General features: G+C 51.0%; 2 protein-coding genes across 2 annotated transcripts in view; one reads left to right on the top strand and one right to left on the bottom strand.

The window, feature by feature from the left end:
• Ap1b1 (adaptor related protein complex 1 subunit beta 1) overlaps nt 1–16,182 on the bottom strand; it is a 103,662-nt gene extending 87,480 nt beyond the window's left edge. Inside the window, exon 1 of the mRNA XM_026788720.1 lies at nt 16,129–16,182. The gene's annotated coding sequence lies outside the window, so the exon portion shown is untranslated. The remainder of the gene's footprint in view (nt 1–16,128) is intronic.
• Nucleotides 14,742–19,973, top strand: part of Nefh (neurofilament heavy) — an 11,015-nt gene continuing 5,783 nt past the window's right edge. The window contains exons 1-3 of the mRNA XM_013353349.2: nt 14,742–17,022; nt 18,766–18,965; nt 19,829–19,953. Of these exons, the coding sequence (XP_013208803.1) occupies nt 16,140–17,022; nt 18,766–18,965; nt 19,829–19,953 (1,208 nt within the window). The 5' untranslated portion in view covers nt 14,742–16,139. The remainder of the gene's footprint in view (nt 17,023–18,765; nt 18,966–19,828; nt 19,954–19,973) is intronic.

The raw sequence follows: 19,973 nt of genomic DNA, 5'->3' as shown, positions 1-19,973 counted from the left end.
AAAAAAAAAAAAAAAAAAAGAAGTATGAGATTCAACAGATTATTCCAGAACTAGTAGGAAAGAAAATGGCTTTGAGAACACTGGGAGCCTGAAGAACAGCCTTGTTTACCAGAACTATGCAGCTTCAGATCCTGGTTAAACCTCCTATCTTCTGGGTGGCCTTGGGCCAGCTGAGTAACCTCTCTGTTAAAATGAGCCCAGGTAGTGCCATCATTCTAAGAACAAGGTACTGCAGGAAGGTGCTTTAGGACTGCCCTCCACAGAAGCACAAGGCCACCAAAGAACAGACTGTCAAGCTCTTGGAAGTCCAATGCCCTCTTCACAGGCCCTCAGTGTTGGGACACACTCCAATGTCCCTCTTCCTTCCCATAATGGAGCCAGAGTCACCTAGAACACTTGGCTATACCACCACCCAAGTGCTATATCACCGTAAGACTTTAAGACAATCCTGAAGCCATTTTTGACAATTCTGAATCCTCTCAGCCTCTGTGCCATAGTGCTTCCCCTCCTCCCCTGGGAACCAAGGACCTAACAGCTACACTAGCACGTACTCAGTTCCTGAACAGTTACCCATATACGTATGTTTTGGTTCGGTCCCCTGGGAAAGGGGGTCAAAATGACCGCTTACCTCATCTGATCTGGCAACAGCTCTCCAGTCAATTATTGGTAATAGCCCTTTCGCATAAGCCAATCAGAATAGTCAAAGAACAACCCCCCTTGCTTCTGTGGCCCCTTTAAAAGTAGACTGTACCCGCTATTCGGGGTCCCTCGGCTTCCCGAATGCTGGGGGACCCTGTCATGACAGAATTAATAAAATCCTCATGCTTTTGCATCGGCTGTGGTGTGTGAGATGGTCTCTGGGGGCGACTCCTCCTCGGTGTTTGGACACTAGAGTCCAACATCACCACTACCTTATCCACCACAGATACCCACAATCCATCTTTCTGCTGTTGGCTTGGGCCTGAGCCTTGTGAATGGAGCTCAAGGACACTGGGCTGGGCCTTGAAGGAGCAGGAGACCCATGTCTATTGTCACTTGCTAGTGCTGAGTCTGCACAGGGGTCCTAATTTAATAGCCAGGGTTGACTCTTTTTCTGGATGAGAAGGTTGAAGCTCAGAGGCTGGAAGCACTTAGGAAGTCAGGAGTCCTGCCCGATGCCACAGGATTCCAAGGCTGGGTAGGCCTCTCCTTTCCCACCACTGTACACCTCTTTCTAGTCAGCTCCTGTTTGCCTGGTTATCATGGTCCCCACGCAGAAACAATTCAGCCAAAGGATTCACGGATAAAGGGACATGGAGGGGACTCAGAAGTATGGCTATCAGTAGATAACCAGTTTCCCAATCATTTACCCTGAACAAATGGAAAAAAAAACAAGGCACAGAGCCCCACTCCCACCCCAGAAAGACACCCATGCCAACTTACTCTGGGACAACCTGCCTAACATCTTGGAGCCCGGGCGACCCAGGCTGTGGTTTGGAATAACCTGACTGTCTGCACACAGGGATCTAACAGAACTCTTTAAAAGGGTTGTTTTGCCAGCAGTTTTCCTGGAGAGAGCCCAGACAGAGCCGTAGATCAGGCGCTGCAGCTACTGGTGCAGTGCAGGGAGGCCAGGGCCCAGCAGAGCCTCCATGGTGGCCCTGGCTCTGCAGAAGGAGGGACTTGCAAGTTAATGCTGAGCTGGGCTCAGATGGTTCCAGCTCAGTGCGCTCTGGAGCCAGAGGGGCCCTTGGGTGCTGCCTGGTGAGCTTCCCTGCGGCAAGGTGGAAGGAGAGGCAGGAGGAAGGCCTCTGGCCGCGACTTCTGCAGCTAGCCCTACAGGCAGACCACAAGCAGGCTGGGGCTTCTGCCTAGGAGGGGCCAGGTGGGAGAGGCCAAAGGGAAGATGAGAATCCAGGACAAGACAGACTGTGATGTAACTCACTGGCAAGGTGGCTGGGGTGGTGTCACAAAAGGCATTCATGGATGCTGATCACTTTCTGACAGCGACTGAGAATATTGTTCTGGGGTAGGGCAGGGAGCAGAGAATAAGGCACTGAAGTACAGATACTGCCAGTCTCCATGATCCCCAGGACGATCTGACAAGGGGGCTCTAGTCAGTGCCCATTTACAGGAAGGTAACCAAGGCCTGAGCAGTGATGGCCACACAGCTGTAGCAAGGCGTCTCCATCTCAGAACCCAGGGACCTTGCCGTTGTCCTCCCGGGTTCCAAGGGCCGGCAGGATATACTGTGGGGAGTTCCTGTTCTATTCATGCGGAGTGCCCTGAGTGACATTAGCCCCAAGAGAACAACTACGAGAGAGAGAGAGAGAGAGAGAATAACTACAAGGGCTGAAGGAAGCCACCCCTGGGCAGAGGAGGCGCCAATCCCCAGCCAACCCATGGTCTGATCTAGTCAGCACCTAGAAAGCCACCCCATTCCCACATGAGAAAAAGCCCAGGGAGGTGCGAGCCTTGCTAGCCCTCCCTCCCCTTCTCCTGCAGCTGATACAGGCCAGGTCCCTTCCTTCTCGCAGACTTCTCCAGAAGAGGGAGGACTATCTATGTAACACCTGAATAAAGAACATTTTAGGGTGTATTCATGATGTACCAGACATCTAGCTTCTCATCTAATTCTCCTAGCAATGTCTGTTATCAGCATTCGTTGTACAGTGAGGAGTGTCATACTTCTTTATGCAAGTACAGAATGCACTTTGAACATACTCAGCCTCTGTACTCTCTCTTCTCTAAACTCTCGAGTCTTCTCCCTTCCCCATTTGCTTCTGCTTCCATGTTATGTATAAATGACCCTACACATCTACAAAAAGTCTAGGGCCCAGGGTTGGAGCGATGTCTCAGGAGTTAGGAGCTCACACTGCTCTTCCAGAGGACCCGAGTTCATTTCCCAGAACCCACATCAGGTAGCTCGATGCCTCTAACTCCAGCTCCAGGATTAACTGATGTCTCTGGCTTCTGGTTATATTGATATACACATACCAGCCAACTCTCTCTCTCTCTCTCTCTCTCTCTCTCTCTCTCACACACACACACACACACACACACACACACACACACACACACACGACAAAAAGAAAAAAAACAAATAAATACTAGGCCCTGGGGTGGTGGTGCATGCCTTTAATCCTAGCACTCAGGAGACAGAGGTAGATAGGTCTCCCAGTTCCAGGCCAGCCTGGTCTACGGAGTGAATTACAGGACAGCCAGGGTTACACAGAGAAACCCTGTCTCAAAAAAACAAAAATAAATAAATCCTAAAAAGCAAAGTCTAAGGTTTACAAAATGAGAGAGAACAAGCCGTGTTTGTCCTTCTGCAGCTGGTTTGTTTCATGTAACACGTTTTCCAGTCCCATCCATTTTTCTGTTGTGCCGTAAGTGCATTCTCCTTCAAGCTGAAGATGGCATCATTGTGTTTATAGTGATCTGAAAAAGAACGGCTTCCATACTCATATATTTCAATACTCGAGGCCCCAGTTGGCGGAACTGTTTGGGATGGATTAGAAGTGTGGCCTTATTGGAGAAGGTGTGCGACAGGATCGGGGGCTTCGAGGTTTTAAAAACCCATGCCAAGCAAAATTAGCTCTCTCCCTTTCCCTCTCTCTCCCCCTCCTGCTTGTGGATTAAGAAGATGTGAGCTCTCAGCTATCCCCTGCCACCATGCCTTTGCTCAGCCATCATGGACTCTAACCCTCTAAAACCATATGCCCAATTAAATTCTTTCTTTTATAAGTTGCCTTGGTCATTGTATTTCCTCACAGTCATACAACAGTGACTAAGTGTGTATGACACACTTTCTTTTCTTATACATTTGCTGGGGACATAAACATCGAGGCTGATTCCACAGCCCAGCTGCTGTGAATAGTGTAACAGAAACATGGATGTGTAAGTGTCTCTGTGATGTGTGAAGGGTTTGTCAGGCAGCCAGGCATGGTGGTGCATGCCTTTAATCCAGTACTCAAGAGGCAGAGGCAGAGGCAGAGAGCTCTCTGAGTTTGAGGTAGCCTGATCTACTAAGCAAGTCCCAGGACAGCCGGAGCTACACAAAGAAACCCTGTCTAGAAGAAGAAGAAGAAGAAGAAGAAGAAGAAGAAGAAGAAGAAGAAGAAGAAGAAGAAGAAGAAGAAGAAGAAGAAGAAGAAAACATAAACTAATTTGTTTTATCAATCCCTAGCACCTGTGTCAAGAGCCTGGCATGGTGGTGTGTACCTATCTATACTTCCAGCCCTGAGGAGGGGTGGTGGGAAGATCCCTGGGGCTTATTGGCCAGCTAGTTCAATCAGCAAATTCAGGTTCAGTGAGAACACATGTCTTTAATCCCAGTTCTTGGGAGGCAGAGATAGACGGATCTCTGTGAGTTCAAGGCCAGACTGGTCTACAAGAGCTAGTTCCAGGACAGCCAGGGCTGTTACACAGAGAAACCCTGTCTTGAAAAACAAAACAAAGCAAACCAACCCATCTGATCCTGCAGTTTTGGGAGACCCTAGTTCCACACTCACTGCTACCAGAGGGATGTGGCGGCAGAAGTGCCCTTTGCCCATGGTACTTACTGTGAATGCAGCCCTCCAACAGCACACAGCCAGGACCCCTCTCCAGAAGCTGCTGCCAGCCCGGAGACACCCCAGGCTGAGCAAAGAACACCTGCAGCCTCAGAGGCCTTCCACACAGGACCCCACCTGTCCTCCTTCTCCCTGACACTATCATAATGGCCCCAGAGGGAGGAGTTAGGGAGTGCAAAGCCCAAGGAACTCCTCCAGGGTCCAGACAACATAGACTCCCCCACCCACCACCAGTTTTGTTTACTGAGTTTTCTCCCTAAGCCCAGTGACACCAACGGCTCCCACTGGAACCATAATTTCTCCACCTGACAAAGGCAGAAACTGAGACCCGGAAAGAAGATGGTGCCTAAGACGCCTAGCCAGAAGTGGCAGTGCTGGCTGGCACCCAGCTTTAGGTTAGCCCCACTCCAGAGGGAGGCTCTAGATCACACGGGGAGCAAGCACTATGGTCACTGCAAACATCTGGCTGCATCACCAGGGATCTGCTCAGTAAGGTAGCAAATTTTATGTTCATTGGAAATTCTCAGACCTGGGGGAAGAGCTTGGCTACTGTGTGTAAGTCCCAAGGGTCATGTCCAGTAGTGTGATGGGGGAGAGAGAGACAGAGAACAGGAGGAGCAGCAGGATGAAAACGAGAAAAGGGAGGAGAAGAGAGGAAGGAGGGGAGGGGAGGGAGGAGAAATACTCGGAGGATGTAGTTTGTTGAATCTCAGGTTGTCTTATCATCTACAAAGTATTGAAGATGGAAGACTGGCGGGGGTGTAGCTTAGTGGTAAGATACTTGTCTAGTGTGTATGGAGCCTTACATCCTATCCTTAGCTCAGGTGTACACACACACGGTGTGTGGACAATGGTGGTGCAAGCCAGCAATCCAGGCACTGATGTCTAAGGTTTTCTCTTGCTGTGAGCACATACCCTGACCATAAAGAACTTAGAGTTTATTTCTGTTGAGTCTCAGGATACACTCCATTGCTGAGGGAAGTCAGAGCAGGAACCTGGAGGCGGGAGCTGATGCAGAATCCATGGAGGAGTGCTGCTTACCAGTTTGCCTGTGGCTTGTTTAGCTTGCTTTCTTATAGAACCCAGAACCACCAACTCAGGGGTGGCCCCACCCACAATGGACTGGACCCTCCCATACCAATCACTAGTTAAGAAAATACACTACAGGCTTGCCCACAGGCTGATCCTGTGGGAGCACTTCAGCTGGGATCAACCACCAGTCATTCATTAGTGCCCACTCATGCCCACATCCTGGGCCCCTCGATGCAAGAATCACTCCCTGCTCCCGAAGGCTCATGGCTGGGAAGGACCCGTGACTCCAGTGCATATCATTACCTAGGTCCCAGGTTACACGCTCAGGAAATGAGCAAGTCACACAGCACCAGGGAAGAGGCACACAGAGAATGAGGAGGGCACTCTGGGAGAAGACAAGCTCTCGAGTAGGACGGGTCTTCCAAAGCCAGGCGTGAAATTTCAATTTCTAGTCCTGTATTTGGCAGGTGCCATTCTTTCAACACTAAGGATGGGACTTAGGACCTCATGGGTGCTAGCAAGCACTCTGCCATGGAGCTACACTCCCAACCTGTGCTGGCAGGTGACTTAACTTCTTCCGACTCCAGCTGGCACCACAGCTTTGCTACATTGTTGTGGCATCTAAACAAAGTAATGTGTGTGTGATACTTTATAGCATGGCCATTTACAGGGTATGGATGGGTAGGAGAGACCAGATGTAAAGGAACTTCTGCTTTAGGGGTACTGACTTAGAAGGGACATCCCTAGACTTCTCCAGAGATTCTGATCTAGATAGTCTGAAGGAACCTGGGACTCAACATAACACACAGTACTGAATGAAGGAGCCTGGGACTCAGCACAACACACAGTACTGAATGAAGGAGCCTGGGACTCAGCATAACAAAGAGTACTGAATGAAGGACAGTATTTTGTATATGTGTGCCCACGTATGACTGTGTTTGGGTGGGGGTGAGTATGTGTGGTCAGGGCTGAGGCAGACTTCAGACACTTTCCTGGCACGTCTTCCATGCTGGCATCGCTTGCCTTTGACCAAGTGCCACACTGCTGTCAGGTTATGTCCTCACACAGCCTGTCTGCGGAGTGACAAGTCGGAGTGTGCAGTCCCAGGAAGGACAAGCCTCATCTCCACCCAGTCTGGGGTTGCAGAGTCTTATTTATTTATTTGTATGAGACAGGGTCTAATGTATCCAAGGCCATCTTCAAACTTGTGACCTGAGGGTGACCTTACACTCCTGATCCTCCTGCCTCTATCTCCCAGGAGCTGAGATTACAGACATGCCCACCATGGCCAGCTGAAGTAGTGCAGGGAACCAGGCGAATTGCACCCCTAGCCCCCACAGACCTCGTTCAAAGTCCAGCCTTGCCTTGTTCACCTGCTAAACTTGACCACCAGGAATAAAATTTTCTTGTTTGTCTGTTTTTGCTTTATTTTTATTTCAAGACAGGGTCTCACTCTGTAGCTCTGGCTATCCTGGAATTCACTATGTAAAGATACCAGGTTGGTATCTCTGCCTCCCAAGTGCTGGGATCAAGGGTGTGCACCACTATGCCCAGCCAGCAATGAACTTTTAAGCCAAATGTTAATTATTTCAAGGTCTAACAACTCCCTCTAAATTCTGGCATTGCCTATTCTGGATTGTGGATGAAGCATCAGTGTGGCGTGGCCACCACCACCCTAGCCCCTCTCCCGGCAGCCTTGTCAGGCACATTCTGTCTCTGACCTCAATGTCCCACTCTGCAGGAGGATGACCCTGCATCTCTGACAGAGCTGCTGCCGGTACCACATGTCAGCAGCCGGAACAAGGAGACAGGTGCTCCTATGCTGAAGCTGCTCAACTGCTTCCTGGATGACTCAGATTTACTCTGTGAAAAATCAATCATCCTCATCATCACTTTGGTCTTAGGCGTCTCCAGGACTGGGCAGATCAGGAAGCCAAGCTCATCACCATTTTGACTTCCTGACTATGCCGCCTGGGAATTCTCCCTCTCCCATGCCTCCCAAGACAACCTAAAAAAGATAAAAACCTAAAAGCAGAAAACCCAAAGCCATTGCTCAACTCCCCTTACTTCCCACAAGGTGGCAGGATGAAGCCCAGAGCAAAGCCTCAGGCAGCTGTAAGGAAGTGGAGAAGGGCTGGCTGCCTTCTTCCTGTGAAAGTGCCGCACGATGGCTGTCTCACGGCTGGGCATATCTGCTGCCCACTCCAGAGACCGGACAAGAATCCCAGTTTACACACATTCTAGCTGTGTGATTTGGGGCAAGTTACTCAACCTCTCAGAGTATAAGTAGGTATAGTAACAGAATTTACTTTATAGGGTTGCAGGTATGAAAGGGTGGGCATAAAAACAGGCACTGGCAAGGGGTAGTGGCACATGTCTACAATCCCAGAACATGGCAGAGAGGGAACAAGTTTGAGTCCAGCCTAGGCTATATAGAGAGTTCCAAGGCCAGCCTAAGCTATGCAGTAAGATCCTGCTTTGCAACAAAACAAGAGAGGCTCAAAGGTTACAAAAACTGGCTGCCCTTCTAAAGGACCTGTTCAATTCCTAGGACCCATGCAGCAGCTCGCAAACATCTGCAAATCCAGTCCCAGGGGACCGTTGATTCTCTTCTAATCTCCACAAGCACCAGGCACACACAGTGCAGACGGGCATGCACAGAAAACACTCAAACACATAAAATAATATCATTAATGGAAAATAAATAAAGCCAAGAGCTGGAGGTACAGAGAGCACTGGCTAGCTGCATGAGCAAGGCCTCTGTGTTTGACTCTTAGCATAAATAAACAAATACCATTCTCCCTTTCCATAGGCCACAAGCTTCACGTGTGCTGGTACATAGCCCCTTGCTCCTTGTAAGGAGAGTTCTAAGACCCGCAAGGCACTTGTGATGAGCAAGCCCTACTGAGTCACTAGACGAAGGTCCCTCAGGACAGACAGATTGACTATCTCCTCCCCATCTTAGAAGCCACTCAACCAAAACATCCTGAATAGGTAGTGAAGCTGGTGGCTATAGGGTGAGCCAGACCTGTGGACCCACCCATCAGCACCAGCCTTCGAGGAGAATTCAGCTCCCATCTCTACCGAGTCCCAGAGCATCAGATGTGTGGGCTGAATGCAGAACTACTGAAGGCTTCATCGCACTAGGCAGTCCAGCAGTGGTAAGGCCGTGGGTGGAGCTACGACGGAAAACTGCACATAATTCTGTCATTGCAGTTTGTTTCCCAAAGGGTGTAGGGGTGGGAAGGCTACCTCCTCGTTACTACAGACCAGATTTAAGTCCAGCCATACGAGGACACATTATAGAAAGAAGAGGTTGGAAGGGGGAAGAGAGACAGGAGGAATGGAGGCTAAGGAGAAAGGAGGGGGCAGATGCTAGAGGGAGAAGAAGACAAGAGGGGAGGGAGGAGTAGGGGGAAGTAGCGGAGGGGAGAGGAGAAAGGGGATGAAATAGAGAAAGGAAGGGATAAAGGACAGGGTCAAAGGATGTTGCATATTATGGCCTCTGAAGAGAAAGAAACAAAGCAAATAAGCAAATTTCACAGACATAAAATTGCTGAACCAGAAAAGGCGAGTCTACAGGTGGCAGAGTGGGCAGGGCCTGAGCCTCAGCAAAGATGACCCAGGGGATGGATGTGCTGCTTCCCAAGCACCCTGTGAGGTGGCTGCCCGGCCAAGCTGAGATCGGGAACTGTCCGCATGCCTGGTGCTGAAGTGTTACCACTAACCGGGCAGAGCATTGCTGTCATTTCACAATTGCTTGCTAAGCACCTACTGTACACAACCACTATTCCAAGCACTGGAGGAAATCAGCAGTGGGTAACACGGACATATATTTCTCTGTACAAAACTTACAGTGCGTGGGATAAGACAAGGCACTCCTTAGTTAGAAAAAGAGAAACAGTTGGCCTAGTGAGATGGTTCAGTTGGTAAAGGCACTTGCTGCAAAGCCAAGAACCAATTTATTCTCTAACTACATACACACCATAGCATCAGTCCATGCACACATACGTGCATACGCACACACACGTGCAATAAATTCTCTCTCTCTCTCTCTCTCTCTCTCTCTCTCTCTTTTTTTTTTTGAGGCAGGGTTTTTCTGTAGCTTTGGATCCTGCCCTGGGACTAGCTCTTGTATACCAGGCCTTGAACTCACAGAGATCCACCTGCCTCTACCTCCCAAATGCTGGGATTAAGGCTTGCACCACCACAGCCCAGCAATAAATTCTTGAGAAATAGAGACAAGTATTTGAGAGGTACAGACAGAATGATCATGAGTTCAAGGTCAATTTCAGCTCTGTACTGAATTTGAGGCCATCATAGGCTACCAGATATGAGAAAGAGGAAGGGAAGGAAAGGGTAGGCAGGCTGAGTTCTGGAACCCATATGCAGGAAAGAGAAAACCAAGCTTCCTTCCGACCTCCATATGCATGCTGGGGCCGGTGAGCTGCACCTGCACTCTCCCACACACATAAAGAAAAGATAAATAAGTAGGTAAACATGTGGTGTTTGGAATGAGATGTTCCCATAGTCCTGGACACCGGAATACTTGGTCCCCAGTTGGTGGCACCATTTAGGGAGGCTTAGGAGGTGTGGCTTTGCTGGAGGAAAAGGGTGTTCCTAAGGGTGGGCTTTGAGGTTTCTGTTTGCTGCTTGTGGCTTGATATGTGAGTTCTCAGCTGTTCCTGCTGTGATGATTTCCTGGTTGTGATGGCCTCATCCCTCTAGATTGAACCATAACAATCCCTTCCTTCTATAGCTTGCCTTGGTCATTTGTTTTTGTCACAGTCACAGAGAAGTAGCTAATACAAAATGCAATACTCTTTTTTTTAAAAAAAAAAAAAGAGAGAGAGAGAAAGAGCTCTTGACACGCATGAGGGCCTGACCCCAACACCTGACACTAAAAACAAAACATAAACCGGGCACACTGATGCTGGGTCACAAGACTCACAGCAGAAGCCATACCCTTTCCCCCACCTCAGCTCCAGAAAGCTGCCATTCCTCCTCCGACTTCTCATGCCCGGCTCCAGACATCTGGGCCTCTACTGTGGAGGAGAAATGGGTGGTGCAGTACTGGCTGAGGGTGACTTGAGCCCCTGGGTTCTGTTTGCTATATTACTGAGTTAACTCTGATAGCCTACTCAGGCCTCAGTTTACATGTCTGTAAAATAAGAAGAAGGATCCCTGCACAGTGGAGGGGTACCACTGAGGCAGCACCAGAGACAATATAGTATGAAAATTTTCTGCTATACACACAGGATGGGAGGGACCCGTCCCCTGCAGCCTCGTTCTTCTGAGTTATCAGAACTCACCAGCAATACTGAACGAGAGAAGTGGCGGCAGCAGTACCTGGTGGGTGCTCACAAGGAAGGCCTCGGCAAATATGTTTCAAGGAGCAGCAGCCAGGACCATGGAGAGCAGGCAGCAGACCTGGGGCAGCAGAGGGTGAGGCACCCTTCCGAGTCCTCCACCGTGGGCCACTGGGACTTTGTCTGGGAGATACTTGAAGCAAGATAGGCTCAAGGGCAAATAAGCTCAGGTACTTCAGCATATATGCTTGTCTCTGGAAGATTCCCAAGACTAGGCTCTGGGAAGACACATTGACATCCGCACCTCTTACTCTGTAGTCTAAGCTCACCTGAGATGCACTATGTAGCCCAGACTGATCTTGAACTTAGAGCAATCCTCCTGTCTCAGATTCTCAAGTGCTAGCAGTAGTAAGTCATCACATCTGGTTTCTCTTTTCCATTTTGTTGGAGGAATAGCCATCATATTCATAAAAAGGTTCATCTTGGATGGCAGCTTTGGAGGTTCTAGTCCAGGGTCAGCTGAGTCCACTGTGTTGGCGCTCTGTGGTAAGGCAGTGTGATGCGGTTGGCGCTGTGGTAAGGCAGTGTGATGTGGTTGGCGCTCTGTGGTAAGGTGGTTTGCACTCTGTAGTAAGGCAGCATAATGAAGTGAAAAAGCAATGAAGATGCCAGGCCTGGTGGTGCACACCTGTAACCCAAGCTCTTAAGCAGGAGGATCAAGGGTTTAAAGACAGTCTGGGTGGCAAAGTTAAGACCCTATCTCAAAAACTAGCAAAAAAAGGGGGCTGGAGAGATGGCTCAGTGGTTAAGAGCATTGCCTGCTCTTCCAAAGGTCCTGAGTTCAATTCCCAGCAACCACATGGTGGCTCACAACCATCTGTAAAGAGGTCTGGCGCCCGCCCTCTTCTGGCCTTCAGGCATACAGACAAAATATTGTATACATAATAAATAAATAAATATTAAAAAAAACTAGCAAAAATGATTGTAATACCAGCACTCAGGAGGCTGAGATAGAAGATCAAGAGTTCAAGGCCAGTCTAGGTTACATAGTGTTACCCTGCCTCAACAAACCAATAAAAATGCCTATAATACCAATGCTCAGAGCCTGAGACAGGAGGACAGACTTTTTTCTTTTTTTTTTTTTTTCAGTGTTTTTCAAGACAAGGTTTCTCTGTGTAAAATTCCTGGCTGTTCTGTAGAGCAAGCTGGCCTTGAACTCACAGAGATCTGCCAGTCTCTGCCTCCCAAGTGCTGGGATTAAAGGCGTGTGCCACCACTGACTGGCAGACAGAAGGACAGACTCTAAGGCTAGTCTAGGCTATGCAGCAAAACCCTGTCCAAAAAGAAAAAGAAAGAGTGTCCTGGATAGTTTTATGTCAACTTGACACAAGTAGAGTTATCTGAAAGGAGAGAATCTCAGTTGAGAAAATGGCTCCCTAAAATCTGGCTGTAAGGTATTTTCTTTTTTAGCTTTATTATTATTATTAAAAATGTCCACCTCCTCCCTTCCTCCCATTTGCCTCTCCCTCCCCCTCCCCCTCCAGTCCAAAGACCGGTCAGGGTTCCCTGCCCTGTGTGAAGTCCAAGGTCCTCCCCCCTCCATCCATGTCAAGGAAGGTGAGCATCCAAACAGACTAGGCTCCCACAAAGCCAGTACATGCAGTAGGATCAAAACCCAGTGCTATTGTCCTTGGCTTCTCAGTCAGCCACGTTCAGAGAGTACGGGTTGATCACATGCTCCTTCAGTCCCAGTTGTAAGGTATTTTCTTAACTAGTGATTGATGTGAGAATCAGCCTATGGTAGGTGGGGCCACCCCTAGGCTGGCAGTCCTGGGTTCTATAATAAAGCAGGCTGAACAAGCCACTAGGAAGAAGCCTGTAAGAAGTATCCTTCCATAGCTTCTGCATCAGCTCCAGCCTCCCCTATCCTGTCCTGATTGATTTCCTGTCCTGACTTCCTTCACTGATGGACCACAGTGTGGAAATGTAAGCGGAAATAAACCCTTTCCTCCCCAACTTGCTTTTTGGTTGTGCTATTTCATCACTGTAATAGAAACTCTCACTAACACGGGGTGGGGAAGGAAGAGGAAGAAGAGGGGAGGAAGGGGGCAAGGGAAGAAGGAGGAAGATGAGAAGAGGAAGGGAGATGGGAGGAAGAGGAGAGGAGGAAGGAGAGCCAGGTCTCAGCCTCCCTTAGGAGCAGGCCCACAGTTCCTAAAGACCTCTGAGCAGGACTTAATTCCTTAAAATTTTCACCATCTTTCGATGGCAACTTTCTGGGAACTAAACCTATAACATGGAATACTGGGGATCCAAGTCACACCTGGAATCATCTTAAAGGTACCCCGGGACATTCTGGGCTGAGATCTAGGAAGGACTGAGAATTTTCCCCAGGGGATACCTGGGAAGGTAGACTTCCATATTCAGTGACATCATCATCTAATGTGTGCCTATCACACACAACAGAGGCTTAATAAGTGGATGAATGTATAAATGTTGCCTTGTTCACTGCTAAATGTTAACAATGCAGGAAGGGAGGCAAACGTAATTTGAACCACAAGGTCTCAGAAAATAATAATTCTTAGTTCTTGCTGGATCCCATGTTTTGCTAGAGAAATAATAGAATTCACTCGTTCATCTACCCATCCATCCCATCCATCCATCCATCCATCCATCCATCCATCCATCCATCCATCCATTCACAATGACAGATTGGTAAGGATACTGCTAGGGATCAGCACTGGGAACCACAGAACCCAGGAGGGGATGATGACGTAAGCACGGTGATGGAGGCCACAGACAGCTCTCTGAAGGTGAGGCTGAAGGACTGACCAGGGGACCAGCATTCATGCCCATCTAGAGCCACAAAACTCACACCTGGTGCAATATGATGGTCACCCTTATACCCCACATTTCCTGCATTCTTTTTTTGCTATCAGCTGCTTACCAGACTTCCCACACCCAAGAAAATCATGCACATTCTGCAGACAGCTGAAGAATCTTTGTTCAAAAGAACAAGGATCTAATGGCAAAATTCCAAGCAAGATGAAAACTAAACGGGGAACAATCTGGAAGCAAGGGGGTCCCTACCCAGGTCCCCTCCCCAGTGACATTTTTCAGTGCCTCATCCTTTCAACAACATTTGCCAACTAGCCCTTCTGGCCCTGCAAGCAGCACGATGACTGGACCCCTTTAAATTGGGAAAATGCTTCATCATGTTCTGTTCTGCATTGCCATGAAAAACTAGAAACTCCCTTCCCCCTCCTCCCTAGTGCACTCTCCTTCCAGTAAAACGTGGTTAAAGGGACAGCGCCATCACTTCCCTAGCAAGTCAGCCTGCAGCCAGAGGCTGGGAATAAAACAGAGGGCAAGGAAAAAGGGACCTGCAGAGGTCTTTTTTAGTCAATCTGCCAGTTCTGGTCTTGAGGATCCCTCTAGAAAGAAAACCACAGTAAACTGGGGTGCAGTAGGACTTGAGGTAATTTCCTGGAAGAAGTTCTGATCTGAAGAAATCTACGCTGGTTCCCAGCACCTGTCAGTGGTCACTGGAGTGGGGTTCTCTCTGCTCCCAGTAGATGTGTACAGGGAGAGCTTCACAGAAAGCCAGGAACTAGACAGGACATGCAGAGGTGGGTCACTTACATGCAAGGATAGGTCATTTCAAGACCCTGCGGTATGATTCATCCCACCCCTCCCGAGTTCTCACCCGCACAGCACAAGGGTGAAGCCTGGTAGAGCTTTGAACCTCTCCACTCTTAAAGGCCTAGATCAATCCGCCCCGGTAGTCTCTGTCTCTGGTGCTGAAGCGGTAGCGGCCCAGAAGCTCCACTAATGCGGCATTTGACAGGAAGAGCAAACCAAGAATGAGCCAGCCCTGTAACACAGCAAGGCCTCCAAGTCTGAGCCCCTCCGCCGCCCTTTTACCTGACTCCTCTGTGGGGCTCACGAGGGCGGTAGACTTGGACCTGAAAAGCCACCCACCACTTCTTCGGGATCATGAAGGGATGCTTGTGGTACAGGCTTATCTATTGTGGGGCTAGGAATGGGGTGACAAGATGAAACTGAGAAAAATCAGGCAAGGAAGGGAGAAAGACAAACTTCTCAGGTGTGAGAACGTGGGTGCTACACATCCACTGTCAATGTGGGCTCCCTTCCCAAAATTCAGCCAGAGACTTCCCGAGAAGGAAGCACTTGGGGGTTTGGAGTTGCATCTTGCCTGTTGTACGCAAGGGAAAACCAAGCAGGAGAGAATACAATTTGTACAAGGTCACTCGGCTAGCACAGCACAGAGCTGACCCCCTCCCCCGCCCTGTTTGCAGAACTTGGCTTCGGTGTTCTCTGATTCCACACTCAGCAGGGTCTTTCTGCCTACTCAGGGACCCTCTGCTTCTACGCAGTTTCCCTTGCTGGAAAAGACGCAGTCTCCACTTCCGGTCTTGGCCTCTGGACTTTTTGGAGAGCTCCAAGTTCCCCTCCCATCCTGTGTTCCCTTTCTCCTTCTGCAGTTTCCCATGTCCCCTCAGCGTAGCTCTGCAGTCCTTTCAAATTCCACACCCCCCTTTCCTACCCCGATGTCAGCGGTAGAGTTCCTTAAGCCCCTCTTGGGTGGCTGCTCTAACTATCGGGAACACTGCACCTCCAGCAAGGGGGTCCTCATTTATCCTCGGTAGCGTCCCTCACGCAACGTCATTCAGAATTCCTCCATGGGTGGTTGTGGTCTCTGTACTCCTCATCTCAAGGTCTTCTCTATTAGAGAATCTTGTGTCGTCTCTCATGAGGGGTCCTCTCGTACTAATCACTGCAGAGTCTCCCATTGCTTCAACTCGCAAGCACCCTGCCCCACCAGTTCTCAAGCCCTCTTCCTATTTCAGGGGCCCTCTAATTCTGAGCACACCAATAAGGGTCTTCCTACATGCACCTGGAGGTCTGCACTTGTCCGCTCCGGAAGTCCTTTACTCCTTGGTCTGACCTCGGGAGGCTTCGCTGAAGATGAGACGATTCCCCTTCGCTCTTGGGTCCCCCCCCCCCGCCCCGCCCCTCTCACTGCGGCGGAGCCGGAGCCGGTCGGCCCGGGGCCGCGGGGGAGGAGGTGGAGAGGGCGGGGCCCTCTTCCCCAGCCCCCCACTGCCGAGGGGCCGGACGCGGCCACCGCGGATATAAAAGAGCCAGCGTCCCGGAGCTGCCGCAGTGCTACCCGCCCCGGCCCCTCGCTCCCGCTCTGCCGGCGGCCGCACCTGCTTCGGCCATGATGAGCTTCGGCGGCGCCGATGCGCTGCTGGGCTCCCCGTTCGCTCCGCTGCACGGAGGCGGTAGCCTGCACTATGCGCTGGGCCGCAAGGCGGGCACCGGCGGTCCGCGCTCCGCGGCCGGCTCCTCCAGCGGCTTCCACTCGTGGGCGCGGACGTCTGTGAGTTCCGTGTCCGCCTCGCCCAGCCGCTTCCGCGGAGCCGGCGCCGCCTCGAGCACCGACTCCCTAGACACACTAAGCAACGGGCCGGAGGGCTGCGTGGTGGTGGCGACGGCGGCGCGCAGCGAAAAGGAGCAGCTGCAGGCTCTGAACGACCGCTTCGCGGGCTACATCGACAAGGTGAGGCAGCTCGAGGCGCACAACCGCAGCCTGGAGGGCGAGGCGGCGGCGCTGCGACAGCAGCAAGCCGGCCGAGCCGCCATGGGCGAGCTGTACGATCGCGAAGTGCGCGAGATGCGTGGCGCCGTGCTGCGCCTGGGGGCGGCGCGCGGGCAGCTGCGCCTGGAGCAGGAGCACCTGCTGGAGGACATCGCGCACGTGCGACAGCGGCTGGACGAAGAGGCCCGGCAGCGCGAGGAGGCGGAGGCGGCGGCGCGCGCCCTAGCGCGCTTCGCGCAGGAGGCGGAGGCGGCGCGCGTGGAGCTGCAGAAGAAGGCGCAGGCGCTGCAGGAGGAGTGCGGCTACCTGCGGCGCCACCACCAGGAGGAGGTGGGCGAGCTGCTCGGGCAGATCCAGGGCTGCGGTGCCGCGCAAGCGCAGGCGCACGCCGAAGCGCGCGATGCCCTCAAGTGCGACGTGACGTCGGCCCTGCGGGAGATCCGTGCGCAGCTCGAAGGCCATGCGGTGCAGAGCACGCTGCAGTCGGAGGAGTGGTTCCGAGGTGCGCGGGCGCGTGGGTTGGGAGGGGGTCGCTCCCCCCTCCCCCAGCTGGCCAGTGAGCAGCTGATGATGGTTCACCAAGGAGTCCTCCCTAAAGCTGCTGGACCCTCTGCAGAGTGCATATGCAGCCTCATAAAGTAGCGCTTTTACTCCGGCTCTCCCTTGGGGCGCCCCAACCTTGGATTTTCCTTTAGTTGACGACCCTCATATTATTTATATCTGTACTTAAACGTTGGGGCTAGCTAACCCCTCTGTTCCCACACTATTAGACAGACCCCAGTTTCGGACCAGTCTCCCTTTCAAACTGAACAAGCCCCTTCTAGCCTTCCAGGGTATCCAGTACCCGCTTGCCCTGCCAACTCAGCCCACCCTTTCTCGCACCCTTCGCAGAGGGTGGCACAGGGGTATTCTTCTGACACGTACCATGCTTCTTCCTACTACTCACTCAGTACGTAATGCCCCCACTTTAGGAATCTTCTGTGTGAGATGAAAGGAGCTTCTCATTTTCACGCCCTTTCTAGCCAGTATGGAACCAGCACATGGACCTCATGATTGCAAGTAGCGGAGGCAGCCTCTATTATTAAATATACCCTTTCTCCTCTCAAAATCTGGGGCCTCCCATCTCCCTTTCTCCCCCAACTTCCCAGGGATTCTGAGCAGGGTAGGCTGCAGTTGCCCTGAATTACCACCCAGTAGCTGCAAGGTGACCTTGACCAACATTGACCCTCTCTGGCTCTTGTTTCTCTGGGGACTGGGACATGGAGTCACTGAGTTTCCTAGTCTTACCTGCAGAAACCTCTGACATCGTCTCTATAACCCTGGGCAAGAGAGTGCAGAGCTGAGGTACTTTCCAAGGCTGTCTGCAATCCATAGTAGCCAAGAATACTTACTGGGGTGATTTTTAAAGCTTGCTAACACCAGGGAAAGCCAGGACTACCAGGATTTAGATGCTTGGAATTCCCCTTTCCATGCCCCAAGCCTTTGCAGTGGCAGTGAACCATCCCTTCCCCCATCCCTGCAGCAAGGTTCCTCCCAGAGGGGAACGCTTCTTTGAGGTTTGCCCTTCACCCAAGCAGAGCATCCGAGGATATATGTCCCCACCAGCTGGCCTCTTTCTTTCCACCAGGGTCAGCCCTTGAATGTGGGATGTTCCCTTTCAGGAGATTAAGACCGATTTCAGATTTGCACTGGGTGATCTGAGAACCAGGAGCCAGTTGGTGGCAGAGGCCATTGTATGGCTTTGATTGGCTCAGAAGCTGCTGTGCTAGACAATGAAGTCAGGTAGAGGAAGGGGAACTGGACTGGTACGCAGGCCTTGGGCTCCCCTGTGACCTTGGACTCTGCAATATCTGCGGGGAGTTACCATGACTACATTGTAACTGACCACTCCCACAGCTTTCAAGTACCGTGACTCAGGGATGCTAACTTCTTCCACAAGCCTGCATTAGGCCTCATGGCTTGATTTCCCACCCGAACCTCTCAGTATGGAACTGTGCCTGGCCCTTCCTTTCTCCTGAGTTTAGGGAGAGACCGTCTGTTTTTTAAAACCAATAGACTAAATTTGAATCCTGCCCCTCACTGGCTGGATGGCTTTGGACAAGAGCTTCTGGACTGTCATAGGACGGGGTGGATTAACACCTTGGCACATCTTCAACCCATGCATGTCACTTTCCAGATCTGAGCCCAGCTTGGAACCCAAGTTCAGGTGTGCCTAACCCTGTGCCCTGGTTCCTCCCTTATTCAGTGAGGTTGGACCGACTGTCAGAGGCAGCCAAGGTGAACACAGATGCCATGCGCTCGGCACAGGAGGAGATAACAGAGTACCGGCGGCAGCTGCAAGCCAGGACCACAGAGTTGGAGGCACTGAAAAGCACCAAGGAATCACTGGAGAGGCAGCGCTCTGAGCTAGAGGACCGTCATCAGGCAGACATCGCATCCTACCAGGTGAGCAGGAGGAGGGGAATCACTTTCTTAGCGAAGGATCCTGGTCTCTGAGTCAGACATCGCAGCGTTGCAGACTGTGAAGATCACCAGTGCAGGGGTGTAGCTCAGTGGGAGAGGTCTTGCCTTCCCAGCGTGCATGAGGTCCTGGGCGCCATCCTAGCACCTAATGAATAATTTACCTCTTAATCCTGGTGGAGTGGGTGTTCTATTACTTGTCACCAGAGTCTGTGGCAGGAGGGACAGCCTTGGCAGATTTCTTTGATCAAGAACAACCCTAGGGAGAAAAGTGTCACTTTCTTAGGACTGGATAAATAAATAAACGTGATTACAGAAACATTGGGAACTGGAAATAACAACGTAGGAGGCAAAAGGTAGTTGTAAAGGTTCACTTTAAGCAGTGCTCCAGTGGGAAGAAGCTTCATCTCTATTCAGTATGCTTCTGGGGACCCTCTGCCTTGGCAGGTAATCAAAGAGCAGACACTTGCAGGCACTTTTGGAAAGAATAGAAAACAGAGTAGCTAAAACTGCTCTCTCCCCAGGGCCCTGTGTAGGATGCTACTCAAATGTCCTACCACGGGGCTACACTTCAACGCTTCCATAGAGCACTGTCTAAGACATCTGCAAAAATGCACCCATCATTTTACTTACTAAGTCAGTGTCTGTGGTATCTCATTCCAGGTCTTTCCTCAGGCTGAGATTTCTGATCTAGATTTATTTTTCATGTCTGTACATGAACAGCTTACAGTTTTGACAGGGTGGGGCTTTGTCCCCAGCCAGGTGGCTGAGCAGCGTGGCCCCAGCTTACCTGGAATTGAGGGCCAAGTACTAGCTAGCAGATGACTTGCCTGATCTGCCATCCCCAGGATGCTATTCAGCAGCTGGACAATGAGCTGAGAAACACCAAGTGGGAGATGGCAGCGCAGCTCCGGGAGTACCAGGACCTGCTCAATGTCAAGATGGCCCTGGATATCGAGATTGCTGCCTACAGGTGAGATGGCCCAGGAGCCT

This window comes from Microtus ochrogaster, unplaced genomic scaffold, assembly GCF_000317375.1.
Source record: "Microtus ochrogaster isolate Prairie Vole_2 unplaced genomic scaffold, MicOch1.0 UNK6, whole genome shotgun sequence".
Lineage (NCBI taxonomy): Eukaryota > Metazoa > Chordata > Mammalia > Rodentia > Cricetidae > Microtus > Microtus ochrogaster.
Note: the sequence above shows the minus strand (reverse complement) of the source record. Positions and strands in the feature narration are given on the sequence as shown.